General features: G+C 39.3%; 1 protein-coding gene across 2 annotated transcripts; it reads left to right on the forward strand.

Annotated features, from left to right (window-relative positions):
- The first annotated feature begins 2,149 nt into the window (after positions 1-2,149).
- On the forward strand, positions 2,150-23,411 carry il10rb (interleukin 10 receptor, beta). Of its 2 annotated transcripts, none has more exons than XM_035174564.2 (8): positions 2,150-2,353; positions 5,064-5,229; positions 7,115-7,305; positions 8,753-8,913; positions 14,894-15,047; positions 19,915-20,072; positions 20,578-20,738; positions 20,935-23,411. In XM_035174564.2, the coding sequence occupies exons 1-8, from the start codon at positions 2,299-2,301 to the stop codon at positions 21,143-21,145; spliced, it is 1,257 nt and encodes a 418-aa protein (XP_035030455.1). In that variant the 5' UTR covers positions 2,150-2,298; the 3' UTR covers positions 21,146-23,411. The 2 variants fall into 2 exon arrangements, with proteins under 2 accessions (XP_035030455.1, XP_035030454.1); XM_035174563.2 differs by having other exon boundaries at positions 2,151-2,353; positions 20,578-20,750.
- The last annotated feature ends 1,122 nt before the right edge of the window (positions 23,412-24,533 follow it).

Consider the following 24,533-nt stretch of genomic DNA (forward strand, 5'->3'; position numbering starts at 1 on the left):
GGGAAAGGGATGCAACCAAAATGTTGTAACTGTTTAAGTACTTATCTGAGATGGGAAATGGGGAAATAGACCTAAATCAAGATATAGAAAATGTGTAAGAAAAGTTTGGAGAAATTACAGTAAAAGTTATCAATCCCTAGAAGCAAAGGGACAATGAGTAGGAAAGCAGTCCCATGGTGGACAGAGGGGTGTAGTTAAACCATTAAAGAAATAAATTTAGTTTTTAAAGAGTTAGTCAGGAAAGTTGTGAAGAAAGCAAAGAGAGAAAGTTGGAAAGAATTCAGGAGCAAAATAGGCAGATCAACTCCTATAAACAATGTATGGGGAATGATAAAAAAGATGAGGGGAATTCAAAGAGAGGGACAGTACCCAATATTAAAAGTTGGAGAGAAAACAGCAATAACAAATGAAGACAAGGCAGAAATAATGGTTAAGACGTTTGCAGAAATTCACAGTTCTGACAATCTAACAGAGGAAAGGAAGCAAGGGAGCGAAGAAACTAAACCAGCAAACCCAGGGATAATACAGAGAAGAGAAAGTACAAATGGTGTGATGGATGCACCTTTTACTTTACGAGATGAGGAGAGCTATTGGAAAAACTGGGTTAACATCTCCAGGGAAAGATCAAATCTGTTACATAATGTTAAAACACATGGGGAAGCAGACAGAAATCAAACTTTTAGATATATATAATAAAATATGGGAAGAGGGAAAATTACCCACTAACTGGAAGGAAGCAGTCATCATACCTATAATAAAACCAGGAAAGGACCCGACAAAACCAACAAGCTACAGACCAATTGCACTTACATCGCATATTGGAAAAATAATGGAAAGGATGATCACTGAGAGAATGACATTCCATATAGAGAGCAGGGGCTTGTTATCTCCTTATCAGAGTGGGTTTAGGAAAGGGAGAGGAACAATGGATCCAAGAATCTGTTTAGAGACAGAAATTAGGAAAGCTCAAGTTAATAAAGAATTTATAATGGCAGTGTTCTTTGATGTTGAGAAGGCTTATGACATGGTATGGAAAGAGGGTTTAGTGATTAAACTAGACAAAATGGGAATAACAGGAATCAATCAATCAACTTTTAATTGGATAAAAAACTATTTATTTGATAGATAGATCCAGGTAAAGATGGGAACAACTATATCGACCAGGTATAAGGTAGATAACGAAACGCCCCAGGGCAGTGCGGTCAGCCCAATATCAGTTGGCCATATCAATGGCATTACAGTGGACAGAACAAAACAATATAAAAGGGGTTATAGTATGTTCAGATTCACTGTCAGCATTAGTATCACTACAATCAATTTCATCCCACTGTAGAGCAGTTTATGAAATATATGAAACACTATATAGACTACATCATTCACAAACTAAAGTCAGATTCATGTGGATCCCAGCTCACAGGGGCATTGAGGGAAATGAAATGGCAGACTCTCTCGCCAAACAATCATTAAAACAGGAAATAACTATGGAGGTAACATTCAGTAAGGACGAAGCCAAAACAATAATAAGGAGTAGCATGATGACAGAATGGCAAAAACAATGGGATGAGGGAGGAAAAGGACACCTGGTACATCTGTATCAAATAAAGCAAAAAGTGGGAGGGATGAAAACAATGGGGGAAAACACTAGAGAACAAACAGTTATAGCAAGACTAAGAACAGGACTAAATAAAACAATTAATAGGGAAACATCCATCAGGACAGTGTCAATGTGGTTTAGGGGAGGAAATTGTGGAGCATGTCATCTGTCACTGCCAACAATATAACACACAGAGACAAAAACTACAAAAGGAGCTGAGGAGATGTGGGGCAGAAGAGTTAAACCTGAAGAATTTGTTGTATTGGAGAATATTGGAGAAGGAAAATATTAAATATTGTTTAAGTTGTTAAAAGAAACTGGGTTAATGAAGAGATTTTTGTTTAAGTTAGGTTTTTGTTTTTTGTTTTTGTATGTATTTCCGCAGGCCAAACACTCGCGGTAATGCGCCTTTAACTTTAGGTGCCACCCGCCATTAAACAACAGAAAGAAGAAGAAGAACAACACTTTCGCCAGCAAGAAACTGTCGCATCTTCATTTTCCGAAATACTCCAGCCCAGTCGGTGGCGGTAATACATCTGTAAGCCGGTTTTCCCACCGCCAACAAACACCAACGAGGAAGAGATGTTGGAGGCGAAGAGTTAGCTCTTTGGCAGCGGAGGGCCGAGCTGCGTTCGTCAGGCAGAAACTCAGGAGGAACGAAGAGTACACGAGAAGCTTTATGTGTTTCAACACGAAACACCAACATGTCTTCAGCTGTGTATGTCGGCCTTCTCTTTTTTTGCCTTCAAAAAAGCGTTGGTAAGTTATTTTGCTGCTTAATGCTTAACGCTGTTAATACATGTTACTACGACGCCAACACAGCGGTAAATTAGTGACATGTAAACATTTATAAAATACAAATAACCGCAGAGTGGTGGATGTGTAACTACTACATGGTGACACAACTGCATTCGTTTCGAGCAGCTACATCCTTCTTCAATAGCTACATCCCATTTCAGTCTGAATGTTCAGCTACATTTTTGATGAGGAAGTAAACAAACTGTTGTAATCGTTGTTCTTTCGGCAGACTTTCAAGTCAACGCAAGTTTACGATTAGAGTTAACGTCCGCCAACATTCAGGCCCAATTGCAGAATCTAACAACAACTAGAATAAACTCCCAAAAAATGTTGTAGGCTGATAAGCTCAGTGAAAGAGAAAGCACTGGGACATTCTACACAGAGATGATCGTGTGTAAAAAGAGAACCCTGCCACCACAGGGGATGAAGAAGGTCGAATGAGTCCTCCAGCCAGCGTCTCCTGGATGTATTGACCTCCTTTTCGGGTTTAGATAGGTTGTACAGCCTGCTGGAGGGAAGTGTGTGATCAGGAAGGAGTGTAATGGCACAATCATAGGGTCGGTGAGGAGGTAATATAAGGGCCTTGTCTTTACTAAACACTTCCTTCAGGTGGTGGTAACCTGGAGGAACATGGGATATGTTCTGGGGTTTGGAAGGAGGTGAGTGCTAGAAACCTGGAGACAATGAATGCTCCAACCTATCACTATGCCGCATCTCCTATCGATGTGGGGATTGTGGAGTTGCAACCGAGGCTGACCTAGAACCAGGGGAGAGTTGGGTGAGGTGATCACCAGAAATTGGATGATTTCTTGGTGATTGCCGGAAGTGATCAGGGTAATGGGTAGGGTTTGGTGAGTGATTCTAGCTAAGTGTCTGCCATCTAAGGCACTCACCTCTCTGGGTTTTGAAAGTGGGGTGAGAGGAATGTTGCTCTGCGACACCAGATTAGCGTCTATAAAGTTCTCGTCGGATCCTGAATCCACCAGGGCCTTGATGGGGAGAGAGAAATAATTAGAAAACAGTTTGGCTTCTAACAAAGTTGTGGACGGGTTTCCATGAATGGAGGATTGTGTATGGCTCAACAGGGTTCGTCCTCGGACTGATGAGCCTAATCTTTTGGCCGGCTAGGACACTGGGCCAGGTGTGGCCAGGCTGGCCGCAGTAAAGACTTCCCAGTCCTTCCCAGCTGCACGGGCTCCTCAGTGGGTTCGGCTGAGGTAGAGCAGGGTACTGGATCAGGTGACGGTGAACAGGGTGGGGGTCTAGAGAGTGAAGCTGGGGTCTGCAGGCGACATGCCCTCTTGCGCTTTCTCTCTCTAATGCGATTGTCAAGTCTAATGGCTAAGGAAATCAATCCATCTATGGATTCAGTGTCATCCTTGATAGCTAGCTCATCTTTAATATTTTCTGCTAGCCCCTGGGAAAATACACTCTGTAACACGATCTCATGTTTTTCACACTTTCTGAGAGCGACTGGAGGATCGCAATTTGCAACAAATGTGCAAAGGTTCCGAGAGGGGGAACATTTTTATCACCACCAATCTCATAAGTCACCTTAGTGACTGTCATCGCGACTACGATGTATGGCGAGAATACAAGGCGCTTGCAGCCAGCAAAGTGAGGTGAAAAAAGGCCAAAGCAAGTGTCAGTGCAGCAGTGCCTATCAAGCAGGCATTTGAGAACTGCAGGAAGTTTGCTAGATACAGTCCATAGGCTACATTACATTACATTACATTTCATTTAGCTGACGCTTTTATCCAAAGCGACTTAAAATAAGTGCATTCAACCATGAGGGTACAAACCCAGAACAACAAGAATCAAGAAAGTACAATTTCTTCAAGAAAGCCAAACTACAAAGTGCTATAAGTAAGTGCCATTTAAGTGCTAGTAAATTGTTAGTTTAAACTTTTATTCAAGGTATAGTCGGAAGAGGTGTGTTTTTAGTTTGTGGCGGAAGATGTGTAGACTTTCTGCTTTCCTGATGTCAATGGGGAGCTCATTCCACCATTTAGGAGCCAGGACAGCGAACAGTCGTGATTTTGTTGAGTGTTTAGCTCGCAGTGAGGGAGCAACAAGCCGATTGGCTAGGGCAATTAATGACAGAATCACGGAATGTATCGCTCTTGATGACCAGTGGTTTTCCGTGGTAGAAGACAAAGGTTTTTCGCCAGCTAATGGCACATTTCGAGGGTTAGGGTTAGGTGTAACAATATGCTGTAACAATATTCTCCATGCAGAAAAAATGCCCCCTGCAACTACTTTTACTAGAGATGTGCTTTGAATTTTTTTTCTAACCAATACAACATTTTATTTCAAACAAGGGGTTAATTTTTACAGGTGCCAATAGCAGCAAAAACAAAAGGACATGAGGAGTCACATCATCACATACCTAGAGCTCCTGTTATCAGAATAAAAATGAACAAATAAACTAAAAGGTCAACACACTGTTTTTCATTAATTACTGTGTAGCTACTGCAAAGTCATGGACAAATTGTTCCAATATAGAAATCAGTATGTCATTGATTACAAATTCAGAAGATATACAATTTTCAATCATGTCATGACAAATAAAAAGCGGAATATATTCACATTTTAGAACCAGCAAATGTGTTGCCTTTTTGTGTCTGTTCACTTATCAATTTATTGATGAATCTGTTTTATTTTTTGACAGAAATTTATTGTATTGCTACAACAACATTGGCAGCAGTTGGACCAGAGCTGGCCCCACCACGGGACCCGATCATGATCACTTTGAACACCAAATATGCATTAAGCTGGGACTGGGACCAGAGTCAAGCAGAGAGTCATGCTATCACCTTTACCACACAATATGTTGGGTGAGTCTTACTCACACATACACACTGTACATCAAATATAAAGGAGAGAGACAGCAATTCTTAGCCAAGAAACAAGTTGGTTGTGACTAGCTTGATCCCAAATAATGTTGGCTGGTAATGCCAGTATCGTAGTTCTTCAAACCAAGAAAATGGTGTAACTGTACTCAGTGTCTGAATGTGTGATAAAGTTCTGCTTAATAGTTTATAGCTGTATCATAAATATTATTTACTCTGTACATCTTCATTACATCCAACATGAATGTCAGTAGATTAACTGTGATAAAAGCACTTCACGACGAAATTGGTACAGAACAGTATCACATAACCTAAGTTAATGTTTCTTTTTAGAAATGTTTTTGTAAAGCAGTTGGATGGACTCAATATTCATAATTTTAAAAATACTTAATTTCACTAGATAATGTTTTCAAATAACCGAGGAATTTTGATTTTGGTCAAGTTTTCCTTCAGCATTTCACTTTAACTTGCCTCCAGTGGCTGCAACAACAAAGTGAGCTGCGAGTCGCTCTGCATCATATCAAGGCTAACATTAGCTTTAGGAACCATGAATAAATTAAAGAAGAATATTATATATATGTTATGTGGAACTGTTGGACAGGTGAACCCAGGTGCAAACACAGACGTGGAAACAGGAGTAGGTGAAAGGTATTTATTGCCAGGCTGCATTGTAGGGAGAGTTGGAGCTGGTAGTGGGGAGCCAGGAGCTTTAGGCTGAGGCAGGAGTGATGGGGGTAAAGGTGAAAGGTCCAGACGGTTATTCAGAGAGCAGGGACCGGAGCCAGAACAGGAGGAGCTGGAAGGGAAATGGAGAATAGTATGAGGATCAGGTAAAAAGGGCTAAATGCTAAATAGCAAACACAAGTACTGATAAATGGCTTGAAGCGTAGCAACACTAACTGGTAGCAGAGACTATGATCTGGCAGCATGGAGGTGGTCAGGCTGAGTTTATGTAGAGGCTTGATGTCAGATGAGGTGCAGCTGGTGAGGCTCTGTTCTGACTCCGGTGCACCTGCAGGCAATCACCCACACAGGGAGAACAACTCAGGGAATGGTAGCAGGTTAGTAGTACCCAGAACAAGAGGTAGAGGGCATGGTAGAAGAAGTCCGAGGGGCAGATGTAACAATATATATAATATATATATTATTTTGGTTATGATACAAGGTGTAAAGGGTTTGTATTTTGGGGGTATTCTTTGTTATTTTTTTATCATATTAATTTGGCAGAGAGTAGGTCACATAGGATATGGGCCAGGGTTATAGTTATATTAGCACTTGACCAAAAGGAGGTCAAACTGACACTTGTAATCAACGTACAAATAATAATAACACACCCACCCACTCCGAACCTGAACATTGCTACCCAGGGGTAATAGAGCCTTCTATAGAGGAGATAAGTGGTATCCAAATCCTTTCTAATTCCTCCGGTCTGTCCTTATATTTAGATATATTCTCCGGGTGATTCTTTTTCCGCAAACAAGAGAAGGAGCTTCGTGCACAGAGGAGACCATTGCACAGAAGATGACACTGTATACTCTTTAGGATTGGGTATCGAACTCTGTACATTTACGGGTACCGACCGAATTACGTTGGTATTACCGGGTACCGATTACGTTGCACGACCATGTGACTCAGCCCTGGAACGTGATCAAGCCAACATCATTTCTGATCAGTGCAGACAGTCAGATATGTTCAAGTGTTCATTTGGGTCTTTTCATACATGTTTGGACCGTAACAAAGCCCTGTCAGTAATTTGCTCCTCCCTGTGTGTCTATTAATAATGATTAAGCACTCCTCTACTTCAAAACGGTTAGTGTTTTCAGTTACCATAAATGGTGATGCCCGAATGTGTGTTTGCTCATCTCCTCAGGAAGTATAAGCTGGAGTCCAAGAAGATGAGTCCAAACTGGTCCACAGCATGTGAGGAGATGTCACACAGGTCATGTGATCTTACAATGCTCGGCCTGCACTACCTGGGCATCTATATGCTTCGTGTTCGAGCCAATGCAAATGGGCATCACTCCAAATGGGTGCAGTTGGAATTCTGCCCTGATAAAGATGGTAAGAGAGAAGGGATGAAATGAAGACACGTGAATGAAGAGGGGAATGAGAGAGTGAAACACTTCCTCTAAATGTTTGGGCAGCTTACAGGAAACAGTGTGCGGCAGCATGTAACCTTAGATAGTACACCGGAGACCATCAAAATCGAAACAAACATGCTTTGGTAGACAGAGAAGATTGAAGAGCAGATACAACCACAAAGAGATGTTGATAGAGCCATGCACCACATTTCTTAGAACGGTAGCCTTTGTGTGTTGTGAACAGTCTCAAAACACTCCAAACTATCAAAACAACAGTGTAGAGTTCAGTGGTAATCATGCAAAGAGTCTAGGTAAATATCCCCAAGAGATCACAGTTTCTCCAAACTTAGAAAATCACTGAGGCAAATGTAGCTGAAAGAACTGATGCACAAAAGCTTGGACTGATTTGTTTGTGGTTTTCAAAATCGATTCTAAATTTACATTATCAATTCTTAATATGCAGAATTCAACAGCCCTTACAATGACATACTTGGATAGGTAATGGCATTGGTGGCTGTGGCTACAATAGAGCAGTCGTTCTCTAACCAGAAGGTGTGTGGTTTGATCCCAGTCTTGCCCATCTGAATGCTGAAGTGTCCTTGGGCAAGATACTGAACCCGGAATTGCTCCTCATAGAAAAAGTGCTGCCCATAGATACACTGTATGAATGTGTGTGTGAATGGCAATAAACTGTACTGTAAAGCATTTTGAGTGGTCATTAAGACTAGAAAAGCACTATATAAATACAGACCATTTATCATTTTGGCGGCCTGTACTTCTAAGCAGGATATGTTACCTGTTCACTGTGGGTGTTGGATAGTAGCTCAGCAAAAACACTGTAAGCAATGAACATTTTACATGCATTTAGCACGTTAAGAGCAATGTCTTTTCTTTAGTTTAAATTTGTATTGTTCTTTATGGTATTCTACTTACTTTATCTAGTATTGGAATTATTTACAAACCTCATTGTGCATTTGTTTACTGGTATCAATAATCAGTAGAAATTGAATAACAGTGTGGTACCAGTTGTATTCTAAAGATATGAAAATCAGCCTACTTACTGCTATGGAGTATATTTTCATGTTTATTTTTCATTTACCCCCATGTGCGCTAGAACCCACCAGGGTTGCACCTGAAAGAATAAGGCTAAAACTGTCATACACACAATGAGAATACATGTAAATTTCACATTAATGATGGATTCGAAATGGATTAAATTATCGAAATTACCAGTTAATTGTATAATTATCAGTTGTAATCAATGCTTATCACTCTACATTTCTGTAGTTAGAATTTATAAAAGAGGTACCATTTATTTATGTATTTATTTTAAATTAATAAATACTTTGTTTGTGCTTTGAGGAAAGAACACATACAGTATGACAAACCTTAATCTATCCACTCCTGGATCTCATCCTGTGTCTCAGCTGCTGTGGGCCCTCCTGCCAAAGTCAACCTTGCACCTGCTGGAAGTGACCTTGATGTTTTCATCGCTGATCCATTGACAAGCATCAACACCTCCATGAGGGAACATCTTTCCAAAATGTACTACCACATCCTCTACTGGGAACATTCTGAAGACTCAAAGGTAGGCAACTCATCCTTCTGACATACACCCATATGAACAATATTCTTTCTAGTCTTTGTGGCCTCTGGAATATACTAATACCACTATTTCATCATATTTAAGTAATTTGTCTGCCTGATCATACACATTTTAATAATTATTGTAAAGGAGAATTAGGAATTTAAAGTTAAGAATTAACATTCACTTTGGTTCACACAACGCAGGATGTAAAGCATGCATAAAATGTATGATAATAGAGAAACATATAATTTAACATCATCATATTTGTGTGTGCACAAACGTCTATTGCATCAGATTTTATTTATGAGCATCTGAAATCACAACTTAAGTTTGCCAGAACTCAATTTGTTTAATCTGCACGCTGTGGTTCTGTAAAACATCTCAGAAGTATGTGGGGAAAATCTCACTCGTCTACATGTTTGTTGAGTACTAAGTATCCTTTATATCAACTCTGCAGTTATCACCACTTAATCTAGTTTTCTGTGTTTCTTGTTGACCCATCATAAGGAGCAGATAGCAAACGGGACGATGTATTAAAACAAGGCCAATTATAAATCAAACAAATAGGGGATTATCTTTAATACAGACCTGCCTACCTCAAATAACAGCATGTTACCTTCTTCACTTTAGGTAAAGAAAGGCACTGTACACTGTTTAAGGAAGTACTATAATAAAGTACCCAGCTGCACCCAAAAAGTATAATTATGTAAAGCTCCGGAAAAAAACCAATAGTTTCTTTTATTTACCCTTCCCATTTTCTTTACAGTCCTTAAAGACACATAGTGAAACCTCTGAGACTGCAGCAGCCACTTAAACAAGTCATACACTCATAAACATTCATGTTAGCAGAGTCCCTGTTTTCTGTGTTTGTAATGTATTTTCATTTGAGTGTTGGTTTATTGGTTTTGATTTGTACTCTTCACACCTAGCACAGATGTTTCCTGTCTGTGCTTAGAGTACCACATGAGAAAGACTGACTTGACTTCATGTCTGGTGCTGTTATTTCCTGCTAGCTCCTTTCGCATTAAAGCATTTAGCAGGTCTGTCTTAAAACTGGTTTGACAAGGAGGAACCACATTATTACAGTGCATTCTAAAATAACCCATAACTCGCTCAGATCTGAAGAGTTGGTCAGATCATTTGCTTTAAGGACAGATTGCATGCAAAAGATAATACAATGGAAGCTTCAGTCTCTAATATATTTTTTTAGGAGTAGATTGTTATTGAAATCCTCAAATTGAATCATTGATTTGTGGAATATTATTGTTTCAAAACCAGTTTGTAAAGGCATGATAAAAAAAATGTGTATGGTGGTGATTGGCTATAAATGGGTAGACTTTTTAGATCTGGGTAGATGTTATTTTAAGTTATACCCCATTTACACCTGTAATTAAATGTAGGGCTAAATTAAAATTTACCATCATCGCCATATCGACATACCCAATATGTGTTGCACAAGACTGAGTGTCTGCGATAAATGGTATTCCATGTGCTATGCATTCATGCTCTGCATGTCAATACAGTATATTTGGCCATCAGATGGAGCCCTACTGCCCTAGATAATTCAGTTCAATTCAATTCAACTTTATTTGTATAGTGCCAAATCATAATATACATTATCTCAAGGCACTTTACATAGAAGGTCAAACCATCAGGTTTCAGCAGACTGGTGACTAGTTATGATGAAAACAATAAGAGTGTAAAGATGCTATTGATTATTAATGATAGCAGCAACAATTCATATAATAATTAATTAATAATAGGTATTATTGTTAATAATATTAATAATAATAATTGTTCTCCTGCAGCTCTGGAGTCAGAGATACCTGCAAAGAGACAGAGAGACTATGGGAGGAAAAGACACATAGTCAGTGACATGTAGTAAAATAAATAAGTGAATGCGGTGGGGGGCAGTCTAGACCTATAGCAGCATAACTAAGGGATTGTTCATGACTCACCGGATCCAGCCCTAACTATAGGCTTTATCAAATAGGAACGTTTTCAGTTTAACCTTAAATGTAGAGATGGTGTCTGCCTCCTGAACCCAGAGTGGGAGCTGGTTCCACAGGAGATGAGCCTGGTAGCTGAAGGCTCTACCTCCCATTCTACTCTTACAGACTCTAGGAACCACAAGATAATCTGTATTTTAGGAGTGAAGTGATCTATTTGGATGATATGATGTTATGAGCTCTTTGATATATGAAGGGGCTTGATTGTTAAGGGCTTTATATATGTGAGGAGCAGGATCTTGAATTATATTCAGAATTTTTTGTCTGAATTTAGAAGTAAGAAGTTTTGGGTCATACAGGCCGTGATGTTCTTCAGAATCAGCTTTATTGGCCATATATGCGTACACATACAAGGAATTTGACTCCATTTTTTCTGTTGCTCTCAACGTACATACACAGTTATAGACAAATAAACCAAAAGGCAAGGACACCAAAGCATAAACGTTTAAGTTAAACATTTAACTACAATATACATTTAAAATCTGAATATAAATATATATACAAAAGTATACAGTACATATATGAACATGAAAAACACAACAACAATGAGAATGAAATGGAGAAATAGTGCAATGGTTTTTGCAGAGTGCAAAGATGCTTCAATAAATATGGAAAGATGTCACAGGATACTTTATATACATGAGGTAGGTGGAATAAATAAATATATATATATATATATATGTATGTGTGTGTGTAATCTAGAATATTTACCAGATTATTGCACACTAGACAGAATTAAGTGTTCATCGGAGTGACGGCCAGAGGAAGGAAGCTGTTCTTGTGTCTAGTAGTTTTGGCCTTCAGTGCTCTGTAGCGCCTACCAGAGGGGAGGAGTTGAAACTGGTTGTGTCCGGGGTGTGATGGGTCTGCAGTGATGTTTCCTGCCCGTTTCCTGACTCTGGAGATGTACAGGTCCTGGATGGAGGGCAGGCTGGCACCAATGATTTTTTCTGCAGACCTAACTGTCCGTTGTAGTCTGTTCCTGTCCTGTTTGGTGGCTGATACAAAGCAGACAGTGATGGATGTGCAGAGAACAGACTGGATGATGGCGGTGTAGAACTGGATCAGCAGCTCCTGAGGCAGGTTGAACTTCCTGAGCTGGCGCAGGAAGTACATCCTCTGCTGGGCTTTTTTGTTGATGGTGTCGATGTTGGAGGCCCACTTTTGATACTGGGTGATTGTGGCTCCCAGAAACCTGAAGGTCTCCACAGCAGACACAGTGCTAGTGATCCACTGACAGGTGGAGGCTGGCACAGAAAGCTGGGAGAGTTTGGGTTGTAGTAAATCCAGGATGATGGTGTTGAACGCCGAGCTGAAGTCCACAAACAGAACCCTTGCGTGTGTCCCTGGGGAATCAAGGTGTTGCAGCATGTAGTGCAGTCCCATGTTGACTGCATCATCCACCAACTCCATCATCCGGTAGGCAAACTGCAGGTGGGTCAACACCAGTCTCTCGAATGATTTCATGACCACAGATGTCAGGGCGACGGGTCTGACATCTCATTTTTGAGACATTCCTGAAGTTGAAGTAAGTGATAAGATTTATCAGGCTTCATAGATATGTACAGCTGGGTGTCTGCGTATCAATGGAAGTGTACGTGCTGCTTTCTGATGATGTTGCTTAAAGGAAGCATATATAAGGTGAAGAGTATTGGTCCAAGGAAAGAACCTTGTGGAACTCCATGACTAACTTGTGGGTGGAGGAGTCATTGTTAACGTAAACAAATTGAAATATAGCTGATAAATATGATTTGAACCAGCCTAATGCTGTTCCTTTAATCCCTACATGTTGTTCCAGTCTCTGTAACATAATCTTATGATCTATGGTGTCAAATGCTGCACTAAGTTCAACAGGAAGAGTATAGAGACAAGTCCATTATCTGAAGCCATGAAAAGGTCATGAGTAACTTTTAACAGTGCTGTTTCTGTGCTGTGATGGATTCTAAATCCTGACTGAAAGTCTTCCAACAAACCATTACTATCTAAGTAATCGCATAGCTGGTTAGCAACAGCTTTTTCAAGGATTTTGGAAATGAAGGGCAGGTTTGATATGGGTATATAATTAGCTTAAACCTCTGGATCAAGAGTGGGCTTTTTAAGCAGAGGTTTAATTACCGCTACCTTAAAATCTTGTGGTAGGTGGCCGGTTGACAAAGACATATTAATCTGATTTAATTAGGAACTGTCAATACATTTAACTGATTACAGTTAACAAATTAAAGATATTCAGATGATTGACGGGCCTGTCAAGGGTTGTCCTGAATAGAGAATTGGAAGCTGCCTCGTCTCCTGAAAAAATTCTGGAACATTGGAAACTGCTAGTGATCATGTTTTCCCCAGGCCAAATTGATGTCTATACATTTTTTCTAATAAAACCATGTTGTTGGAATTGAAATCATGCAATTTCAAAATAGGCTACTCAGTGTATGTGTACTATGTTAGCAGTAAAACCAAAGCAGAAAGACTTTAACACCGTATACTTAAGCATTTATCGCAAGTAATGTCGTCTTCGCAATATTCAACAACATTATCGCATATCATATTTTTCTCAATTTTGTGCAGCCTTTTAAAAATGCGTTTCAAATTCTATTTAGCTGATAAAATTTACACCTGGTATTAATCCTCATCACTAGTGTCCACATTTAGATGTGTTAGGTATCTGATAGCACTTTCACGCTCATGTTACATCTTCCTCTTGTTTGTGCTGCTCCAAAAAAAGATGAGGAAGAATAACAGAAGATGGTAGCCATCAGTGCTGCTACATTATTAGGTTTTCTTGCTTTTCGCGCACCGCCACCAATTCAGCTGACATCTCTGACCCTCTACAGTTTAAATGTTTGTTTGTTTGAAATGACCTCCACAATATCACACCGTAACAAGCACTCACACACACAAACAGTGTGGTCGGACACATCTGTAAACTGTAAAGACTGGTTTAAAACAACAGAATTTGTTAACTTAGGCAGGGCTCCAGACTAAGTTTTTACATTGGTCACACTGGTGGATTTAGGTGCACCAGCACATAATTAAGGTGCACCTACAATATTATATTGCAATTATACCCTTTCAAAGAGCAATGAACTTTAAATTCTTAAGAATATTCAGTCCAACATTTGAATTACAATTAAAAATGTTTGAAAAAATCCTAAATAAATACAACATAAACAAAATAAAGCACACACAACCAAAATAATACATATAATTGACTATCTGGCTCTGTTAACAAAAATTGCTCTTGAATAAATATTAAACATTTGGCACAAGATATATGTTAACAGCTCAGTAAAGAGGGTGGGATTGTTATTATTTGGATGGGCTTCTAGTTTTTGTATTGCATTAGGTTAGTATTTCAGCGTTTCTTCTAGGAACTTGTGTGTGTGTGTCTGCTGGTCTTTGTCACTCTTCACACACAAACCGACAATCACATTTATTTAATTATTATTAATCGATGACGAAGTCATATCATGAATCCGGATCGTTCCTGTCACTAAACACTGATGTCCTGGCTGTGCGTCTCATGTTGTGTGTGTTACGTGCTCACTAAATGTTGGTTTCATGTGTTTAAATAACACATACTCATAATAACATAACGTCGGTACTGTTCAGATCCTAATAACTTGTGATTAGTGTTGGTGTTTATGTTAAAGTGTAAAATGAGCACAGGTCAGCAGGAGTGTGGAGGGAGGATACCGAGTCATGAGACTCTGTTGAGATAAATGATATCAATTTCATAGAAATTATCAAAATCATGACTTCAGTACGTACAGGAGTGCCATTACTGGAACAAATACTGAGTAAAAGTGATCTTTGTGGTTGATTTTCATCTACCAGAGGAATTTTTTATAATTTCTTTGACCTTAATATCTATCACATCCTTCCAGACATCCCATCACAGATCCTAATGTTGTTGTGTCATGGCTAAATTAAATTAAAGAGTAACGTTTGATTAACCTGTCCCATGTGTCCCTCAGGCCTTAACAACCCAGACGTTAAGCAGCGAGGCCAACTTGGTGACTTTGCCAGGCCTAAAGGCTCGGACGTTGTACTGTGTGAGCATCCAGTCTTGCAACGACTTCTACAACAAGAGCAGTAGCTTCACTTCGCCCCAGTGTATGCAGACTGAAGGTAACTGAGCAACACACTCTCTAATAGACCCAGGGGGACCAAACTATTGAATCAATCTGTTGATATGAGTGATTAAGAATGTATGTCCAGGGTCACTGCTAGCCATTTGGGTGCCCTATTTACTATTACTATGACAAAACTTCAAACTGTCCACAATCAGAGCATTTGTCAGGGGTAGACAAATGCTCTGATTGTGGACAGTTTGAAGTTTTGAAAAAAAATGGTGACAAAGGACACAAATGTTTCAGTGCGATATCAGGCTCACATGCATATTTTGCTTTTCAAACAAATTTACAATTAACTGAGCAGAGATATAACCAACTTTTCTGTACCTGGATTATAATGAAATGCATGTGATAATATAGGCCATCGTGTTGAAGAGTGTCCATATTTAAAACCTCTTAGCATCAGTCTGACATTTAGACAGGACACATTTTAATGGGTCTATGACTGGGTTATATAATAACCCATACACAAAACATTCTATGAAAAAGCACGAAGAAGTTTACCATTACGTCACAAACCAACATGGCTACGTGCACAGCCCACTGTCTCACAATGGAGGAACAGCTGATCTGTGTATAGCTGTTAAAAGAGAAATGTCCACCGTGTCTGTGTTGATGAGCTGCTGCATCACATCAAGCCATTCATAACGCATGGAGGGACCCAGAGCAAGCAGCTAGGGCACGCTGTAGGGAAAAGGGCTTGACTCAAACGTTTCAAAATCGTACAATAACAACTGAGTAAATCACCATAAAAAGTTGTACATCATAATTGTGGTGCCCCGTCTGGCACTTGGTGCCCTAAGCACAGTGTGAGATGGGCATGGTGGGAGCGGCGGCCCATTGTGTCCTTTGTTGGTTGAATCTTAAAGTACACACCCACATTATGCACTGGGCACCCAGGACTGTCTCCTATTGGATGCTGGACCTGAGCTTTGGGTATGTTTACAAATGCTTGCGGCAGAGCTGGGGTCCATATATCACATGTAGGAGCAAAAACACACTTGAGCTACTTAGAAGAATCTAACTGTTGTGTTGTATTGCAGTTGTTGTTTGTGGTTTTAGTCGAAGACTGTGTATAAAGATGGACGCAGTGTCCGTGAAGTCACCCATTGGTTTCTGAAGAGATTTTAAGCTCATAGTGGGCGTTTCACCCGTCAACATATTGCTGGTGCCTGACTTCTCCTAGTTCCTGGCTAATCCAAAAATGGGTAAAGAGGTAGAGCAAGTCGAGCTGAGGTGGTCCAAATGAAGGCTGACAGCTGAGCCATGCCCACTGTTAGCTCCGGCTACGGAGCTATGCTAGATGCTATCCGATGTTGCTAACCGGCTAGTGCTGCGGTCTTGTTGCTTTGGGATGTTAGAGGTCTTCTTCCTTCTGTCCTACTCCCTGCGAGGATGAGCAGCACCTGATGTCCTCAGCTGTGTCAACCACTGTGTAAGCAGTAACATTGAGGGAGATCGGCAGCTTCAGGCTGGTCAACATGAGGGCAACCTACACCAGCTTCATCTGCACAACACTTCATGTTTACCTCCAAGTTAATTTCTAAATTCATTATGGTTGGTAAAACTATATAACATCTGTAGCCACACCACTGTTATCACCTCTGCTCTTCCTCATCTCTACAATCCCACTTTTTTCACTAATCTTTCTCTCACTTTATGGACTGCAGTCCAAACATGCATCTTTGGGCCTATTCTGGGCCTAGCTGTTACCACTTGCACATGCCAGGTCTGTGTATTATCTTCAAATGAATGTGTTAACTTTTACATTGTATAATTTTAATATTGTCCACCTAAATGTGTTTTATGTCCTTTCATGTAAAAAATGTTTTAAGAGCTAATCTACAATTACGCCTGATTTACATTTCAATAAATTCTAGTTGCCTAAAACAATTAGGTCATATCGCAATACACAATATATATCTCAATATTTTGAAATCTCCTTTACATCACTGTACAAATGTTAAATTCATAGAAGTCCACAGGAAGTGGCTAAGTTAGCGGACGTTAGCATTTCCGACGGTACCTGAATGCACCTCGTCAGAAGATATCAGCGGATTTAGGCTTAAAACACGGTGTAAATCACCTCGTTTCGAGTGGAATATAAATGTTGGGCCTTCTGATCATTGGCAGCTGTGGATCATAGAGGAAACTCTGTTTTCAGTGTTTGTTTCCACTGTTCTTCAACAAAGCCACTAGTCGGCGCCTCTCAGCTCACAGTGAGTGAGTGATATATCGCCCACCCCTAATAAATTGTGTTTACAACTTGCAATACTTACTGAATGTTATATTTCACTTTCAAATGTGATTTTCGATTGCAACTCATACAATACAGATAAAACATTACGCATTAATGGGGATAGGGGAGAAGAAGTAACAGTCCAGCAGATCCATTAAATGCTCCTGTAGAAGATATGTGCATTCTATCAGGCGATTGTTTTTTTCCCCTTTTTTTGTGTCAGGATACCTGTGCAATATTCAAAAGACATTCTCAGAGGTACATCCTGCATAAATGGTTTCTCCTTACGGCCTTCAAAACTATAACGTGTGCAGGTCTACTTTCTCAGTGAATGATGTGCATTTGAGATAACAACCCTTAGGCTAAAATATGGTGTAAATGATGCCGTTTCGAGTCGAATTTGAATGTCAGGGCTTCCAGACACATCTATCTAATTATTGTCTTCTAGTTGTTGTTCTAAATGGTTGATTTTGACCAGGGTGTTTTGATTCCCTCAAAGCAGAAGAAAGGTTACTTTACTTTGTAAACTTGACAAACTCTGCAGAAGAGAGTGTATATTGCACTACAGAACAGGCATTTTCAGCAGTTGCATTTCATTCCAGAGTTGTGGGAGCGGTTGCCCTGGTCACATCTCTATATACTATCAATATTGTAAAAGTTTCCATACCCTTCTCAAAGAGAAAGTGCTGCAAATAGATGCACTGTATATAAATGTGTCCGAATGGGTGAAAGGCAAAAACTGTACTTTATAACTTAGTGCTAAACACAGACCATTTACACCATATTACTATAATCTTATTATGTAAATAAAAATGTCTGACATCAAATTCATGACCGCTAGTGCAGTGCCAGTTCTAAACATGCCTGTTTGGGATGTTTGTTTGGCCTTTGGTAATACTGGTATTACAGCTTTCTATCTGAAACTGCAAAAATGATCTGCAGTAATTGAGCAGTAGCAAATAAAGACCGGCTCCTGGACACAGTCTGCAGAAACCTGAAGCTTTTTGGTTGTGTATAAAAAGGTCGGTGAAGCTCGGCTTAGTATGCAGAACCCCAAACTGGGGAATCACTTAAAGTTGCGATTGTCATTAACGTGCTGTTGTCATGATCGACAATGTCACTTAAATTGATGAGTCCAAGCTGCTTCAGAGCACTGGTCGTCTGTTCATTCAAAGTTTATTCATATTGAATGTATCATGTATCCAAATCGCACCAAATTTGACATTGCATTTCCTTGGGCCCTTAACAATACACATCCCATATGGGAGCCGCAGACAGAGATTTCTGTCATATAATAGATATGAAAGCTAATTCTTAACTTAGAAATTAGTTAGTAACTTAACTGATACTGACTTGCTTAACACCTGTAGAGAGTTTTGTTTCTCCCTGTAGGGGTTAGCCTATCAGCAAGGCCCCTTCAGTCTTACATAAATTGTAAACTGTCACTCAGACACAGAAAAAGTCATAACCAACAAGTGTACGTCTTTTTCCCAGGAGCGGGTTTGGATATTAGCAGATAATTAATAATTATCAGGGACAATTATTGATATTCATAAGGTATTAATGGATATTAATGATTACACTGGACCACCCAGGGACCAATAACAAAACTGTAGATTACGTCTCAGATTGGTGTTTTCTTATCAACTCCTGGGAGATATTGACACTTGTAGATAGCAAGTTGGCACAATTAACACCACAATTATTCCACATAAGGCTCCATGAAAGGGTCCTTCAGGATGCTGGCCGCTCTGCTGCGGCAGCGAGACCTGAATAAGCCCGCCATCTATGTGTGTTACTTACTCAAGTGTTCAGGCTATAAGCATTCAAATTACAGGTTAGGCTGCTTCACATGATTAATCTTGTCACGGAGATAATTGCAGAATAAAGTGGAGCCTACTCAAGTTCCCTTGGGGTCTCTATGCCAATCTGAACAGTGAAAAGCAATGAGTCGTACCCTATAGTGTCCAAACATTTGTTTTGTAGTAACTAAAAAAACAAAATTCAATGCCTAAGGTGTTTTGGGTTAGATTAGCACGTCACAGACTCAGTTCTCGTATTGACATCTGTCCTGGTGGTCAGCTACAAGTGGTCAGCTCTAAGAACATGTCTGAACGCACGCAAATTTGTCCTGAGATCCAATCACTGAAACCACATTCAGAGGTAGTCTGGGAAGTATGTGGCCACATTCTTTTCATTGTGTGTCCTGGGCCACACACTGTATAAAGGTCTCTTCTTCGTCTTCGAAGGAAAAGGATACAATTTTTCTTCATAGCAGAGCTAAGGAGTTATTCATTCAGTTGTTCTTAACTCCACTTGCTCCCTTTCTCTCACACCAAGATACACATACATAACACGCACACACAAACATTGTCACTGGACACATCTGTAAGCAACATAATTTGGTCTTCGTTAACACAAATGTCATGCGTGATAATTTGAACATAGAGCAGGGAATTGAGAACTTTTGCAGCTTTGTTGTGGTTTCCTTTCATCTCCCCCCTTTCACTAACGATAATTGTGGTTTTTGATAGGACAGAAGTATTTGATTTAATGTCATGAGAAAAACTGTAGAAACCCTGTGTGAGTGATTCACTGCTTGTGTGTTTCTGCACTTTAACAGGTAATACTCCATGGTGGCAGATCATCCTGTACTTCGTGGCCTCTCTGGTGATCTTCTTCCTTGTCATGCTGCTCTTACTCTACAGCCTCTTTTGGTGCTACAAAACACTCAAGGCAACGTTGTACCCCTCCAACCAGTTGCCTATACATTTCCAAGAGGTACGTAAGGGGCGACAGCATGCAATTGTCTGAATTGTCTCAATGCTGCAGGGCTATACAACTTCAATATCAAGTGGGCTAAATAGAAAAATCACTGCGGGTTTGTGCAAATGGTTACATTCCATCCCAAAAAACAACAAGGTGTTTTTCGGACAGGCCCATATCCACAATTAGAAATAATTATATTACACATCACACGCATGCCATCCTGATTTCCAGCCAGTCTTGCAGGCCATAGAAAATTTCCAAAGGGCTTGGCCCACAGGCCGCTGGTTTAATAGTCATGCATTACAGCTTTGGCTGAATGCATACAGGAGGCAAATCAAGTTTGTGTTCATAATTCTGATATTTAAGGTCAAATAACCTTTATATTCACATAGTTTTGTTAGTAGTTCATAAAAGAACATAAAGCTAGTATATAGATGTAGCAGCTCACCAAGTTTTTTTTCTAGAGTGTCTCATCTCAATCTCTCTTCTCTTTTCCTCCCCTTGGTCCCCCCTCCAGTATCTCTATGACTCTCCTAGTTCTGACATTCCTCGCCTCCTCACTCCGGTTTCAGAATCAGAGCTGCTGTGTGATAATGTGATCATTTGTGCTGAGCCAACAGTCCTGGAAATCCACATATTTCGTCCTGATGCCATGGCAGCTCCTCCATCAGACTTGAAGTCAGATACCAGGTTGATTTTAATCTATGCTACATCTGCTCACATGTTCCATTGATGTTTACAACATGATAGGAATGTAGACATTATATTTTGGTATTTGTATTGTTTAATTTCTTTACCAGTATTGCTGAAAACTAATACAACTTTAGAGAATAAACAACAAATGAATAAATATACGTTATCCTTGTGGTTCCAGTGGAAGACACAGTCGTCAGGACAGCAGCAGCAGCAGTGGAGACTCTGGAGTTTATTCTACTGGGGGAACCTCCAACCTGTCACAGCTCAACAGCAGTCAAACCTGCACAGGAACGGAAGACCTGGAGCAGGTAAAGATGCAGGAAATGACTCCAGGGCTCGAGACACAACTTCTGATAGCAGATGAGGGCATTGTAGACATGTGTGTCTGAACAAATGCATTGAAAAATATATTTGTTGCGAAGAAACATAAAGCAAGGATGATGTTAAGGAAACTGGAGGTTTGTGGACAGTGTGGCTTTTTGTTCCTGTAAAAACAATTTCTAGAAAAAACAAGGTCATGAATGACAGACTCACACAAGGAAGAAAACTGCTGAGCTATCACTCACCATCTCACTTTCCAAGAAGGAAGTGTGTTGTTAAAATAAAAAGAAACAACTTCAGTGTTTGTGTAGCTCTCTTTAAAATTGCTTTTGAAGATCCAGTTCCTTCAGTGACCTACATTTGGCACCAACCAGGAGTCCTGTTAGTGCTCATCTTCAGCAGCCAATGTCTTAAACCTGATTTCATTCTGAGAGTGGTTGACATGTCGCTGTAATATGACTGTCTGAGGGATTTAGTGTATATTTGTTTCAGTCTGCATTAATAATGTTTTTGAGTGTAAAATCATGTTTTATCTGTCTTTTAATATCCAGTGCTTTAATAAGATATTAAAAGTAGCTGATTCGGTAACAAATTTAATGAATGGGATGAATGACGTCAAAGCACTGAGAATTTGCAGAAAAGTAAAGTAAAAAAAAACACAATACAGCAATTGTGTACCAGGACTTAATATTTCCATTGATATTGGATAGTCCCAATGATCAAATGGTGATTAATACATACCGGACATATATGTTAAGAAAATCCTTTAACCAAAAAGTTCTGCCTAAATTGGAAAAATATTTTCAGGGTATTGTTGACAGTTGGATTCTTATTGGTGTGAAGTAAAAAGGGGAAGATCAGAGGTAACCAGGCAGGCGTTTCTAAAATGCAATATGTGACATCCTTTTTACAGTCGTATTTATATTTTAAAGAGACTTAGACCCAGTCTGATTTTGAACTGGGAATAATTATCCTGATCCAAAATGTACTGGACAATTGATGATGCATCTCCATTTTCTCCCTCTGGTCCTGCCAATATACCCACTTGACAGTCTCAGCTGTCAATCATGATGTTTCACTCTGTTTTTATAGCACCAAATTACTTATTAAAACCAAACTTACAGGGAAAATGAACATGCCTTGGTGTGATAAGACCTACTTATAATGACAGAAACCATCTTTGAGAAAAATGGATTTCATGTGTACTCCTGTCTAGAGAGCAGATATCCGGGCCAAGACTCCTGTTGTGTGACTAGTTTCTTTTATCATGAGTCAAACGCCAACAGAGATTTTGAGTCAGTTCATGCTCCCTCCAAACATGTAAACATTGAGTTTCTACATATATCCATGTAAATATATTGTATGCCTTGGGCAGTGCTGGTCATTGTCACTACTGACACGATGATATTTAAAATGGTTCGGTTCTTAAACATTTTGATAAAATGTCTCTTAATCAAGGTAGTTATCAGTCCATCCATAAAAGATCCTCTAAATAGTTATGTTTGTGTCTAAAACAATTAGTTAAAGAAAATTAGGTTTTATTTTATGTGCTTGTGATGTGGATCTGAGAAAAGCTTGAACACAATTTAATTACATTTTTATTCTTCCATTTATGATTCTAATAGGATCTTGGTGCCATTTTAGTTTTGCTTGTTCTGAAAAGAGATTTTGTTCTCATATTTTCATATAACTTATATTATTTCTGCTGTTTTCATGTTTTGAGTGTATTTTTAGGTTTTGATGGAGAAACCGTGTTCAGTTAGTTATAAATGTTACCTTACTTGTTTTTCCAGATCACTTAATCCATGACTTTACATTCAACTAAGGTCAAAAGAACCTTAGCAATTTTTTTTGTGAAATAAGTTTATCGTTGTTGCTGAATTTCCTCTGCATTGTCTGAACATATTTTCTTTGTTGATATTGTGTCTAAGCCTCTTGTGAAGCTGTGTGTTGGTGAATATACAGCAGCCATGTTAATGGACAATCAAAAGATAATGAAATAAAACACCCCAATGCGAAACCTCTGTGTCTAAATTAGTGACTTTTCTGCATGCTGATTCTCTCTCTCTCAGGCACGCACTTACACAAGACTGCAACAATGTTTAACCTCAGTAGGGCTGCAACTATTGACTCTTCATTTTCAATTAATCTGTCGATAAATTTCCTGATTGATAATTTTGTCTATAAAATGTCTGCCGTTTTTGGAAAATGCCCATCATTAGTAGATTATCAAAATACAGTAGTTGTTTTTGTGTGATTGACGAATCAATGAGTCATTGCATCTCTGTACCTGTCACATTGTTCATGGTGATTAAACATTTTTTTATAATGTCAGTTTTCCCAGTGTCACATCCTTTAATTGTTGACTGTCTCCATCTCAGCTTAGTGTGTAATAACCAAATATACATGACTTTGATTGAATATTTAATTTCCGACACCCTAACTATACCAGATTTTGCCGTCAGACTTCGAAAAACTATTTTAGGAAATATTACAGCACTGGCTGAATTATCACCCTCGATTTAAGCCTGTATTTTCTCACTTATCTCACTTAGTTATTCTCACATTAATTTAGCGGTGAAGTAGTATGTTTTTTCTGTATTTAGAAAATAACAATTATATTTATTTATACAAAAAAGACAAAGCAAGTGTCAGAACATAAATATATATGAGGGTTGAGGGCAGAGGTTGTCACACCTTGTTAAAGCCCTAAGAGGCAAATTGTAATTTGTGAATATGGGCTATACAAATAAAATTTGATTGATTGATTGATTGATGTACTGCACTAGATACACAGTAAGGAATAAGTGGTGGTGTTCCTCCATAAAGTTCCTATCCATGTCTCACTCGGTGAACAAACGTATGGTGTGTCAATACCCTCCAGTATGACCCATACCATGCAGATGCCATGCTGTCAGCGCTTGGTAAGGTTCCTTTGTTCCTGTTGCAATTAGTTTGGCCACAAATGTAATCATGGTCCGTAATAAGCTGCTTGTACAGGTAACCTACAGTCTCTGTTAGAGGATAAGTTCACATATCACCCATCACCTACACTGAAATAGATTCTCTGTACATCCACTATTGACAGTAGGGATGATTCCAGCCACCAGTTTTTATTTCACGTTTAAGGTTTGTCTTTTTTGCTCCTATCAGTTTCCTTGTCATAGACAGGGACAGATCATGCTAAATTATTTTATATCCAATTTATATGCAGTGGGACAAGTCTCTACATGGAGGACAGGAGGTGTTTTATATTTGTTTCAGGAGGAGCAGCTCAGTTGCTTCTATCGTTGAGAGAGATATTGTCAGATAGCCAACAGACATGTGCACATACACTTGAGTGTTTGCTTATGTAACTTGCTAGAAACTATATGTTTGGATTGATTGCAGAACAGAGCGTTTTGCTTATGGCATTCAGCTTTAAGTTTATTAGATCTACCCTCCAGAACAGTTGGT

Source organism: Hippoglossus stenolepis, chromosome 13 (genome assembly GCF_022539355.2).
Source record: "Hippoglossus stenolepis isolate QCI-W04-F060 chromosome 13, HSTE1.2, whole genome shotgun sequence".
NCBI classification, from domain to species: Eukaryota; Metazoa; Chordata; class Actinopteri; order Pleuronectiformes; family Pleuronectidae; genus Hippoglossus; species Hippoglossus stenolepis.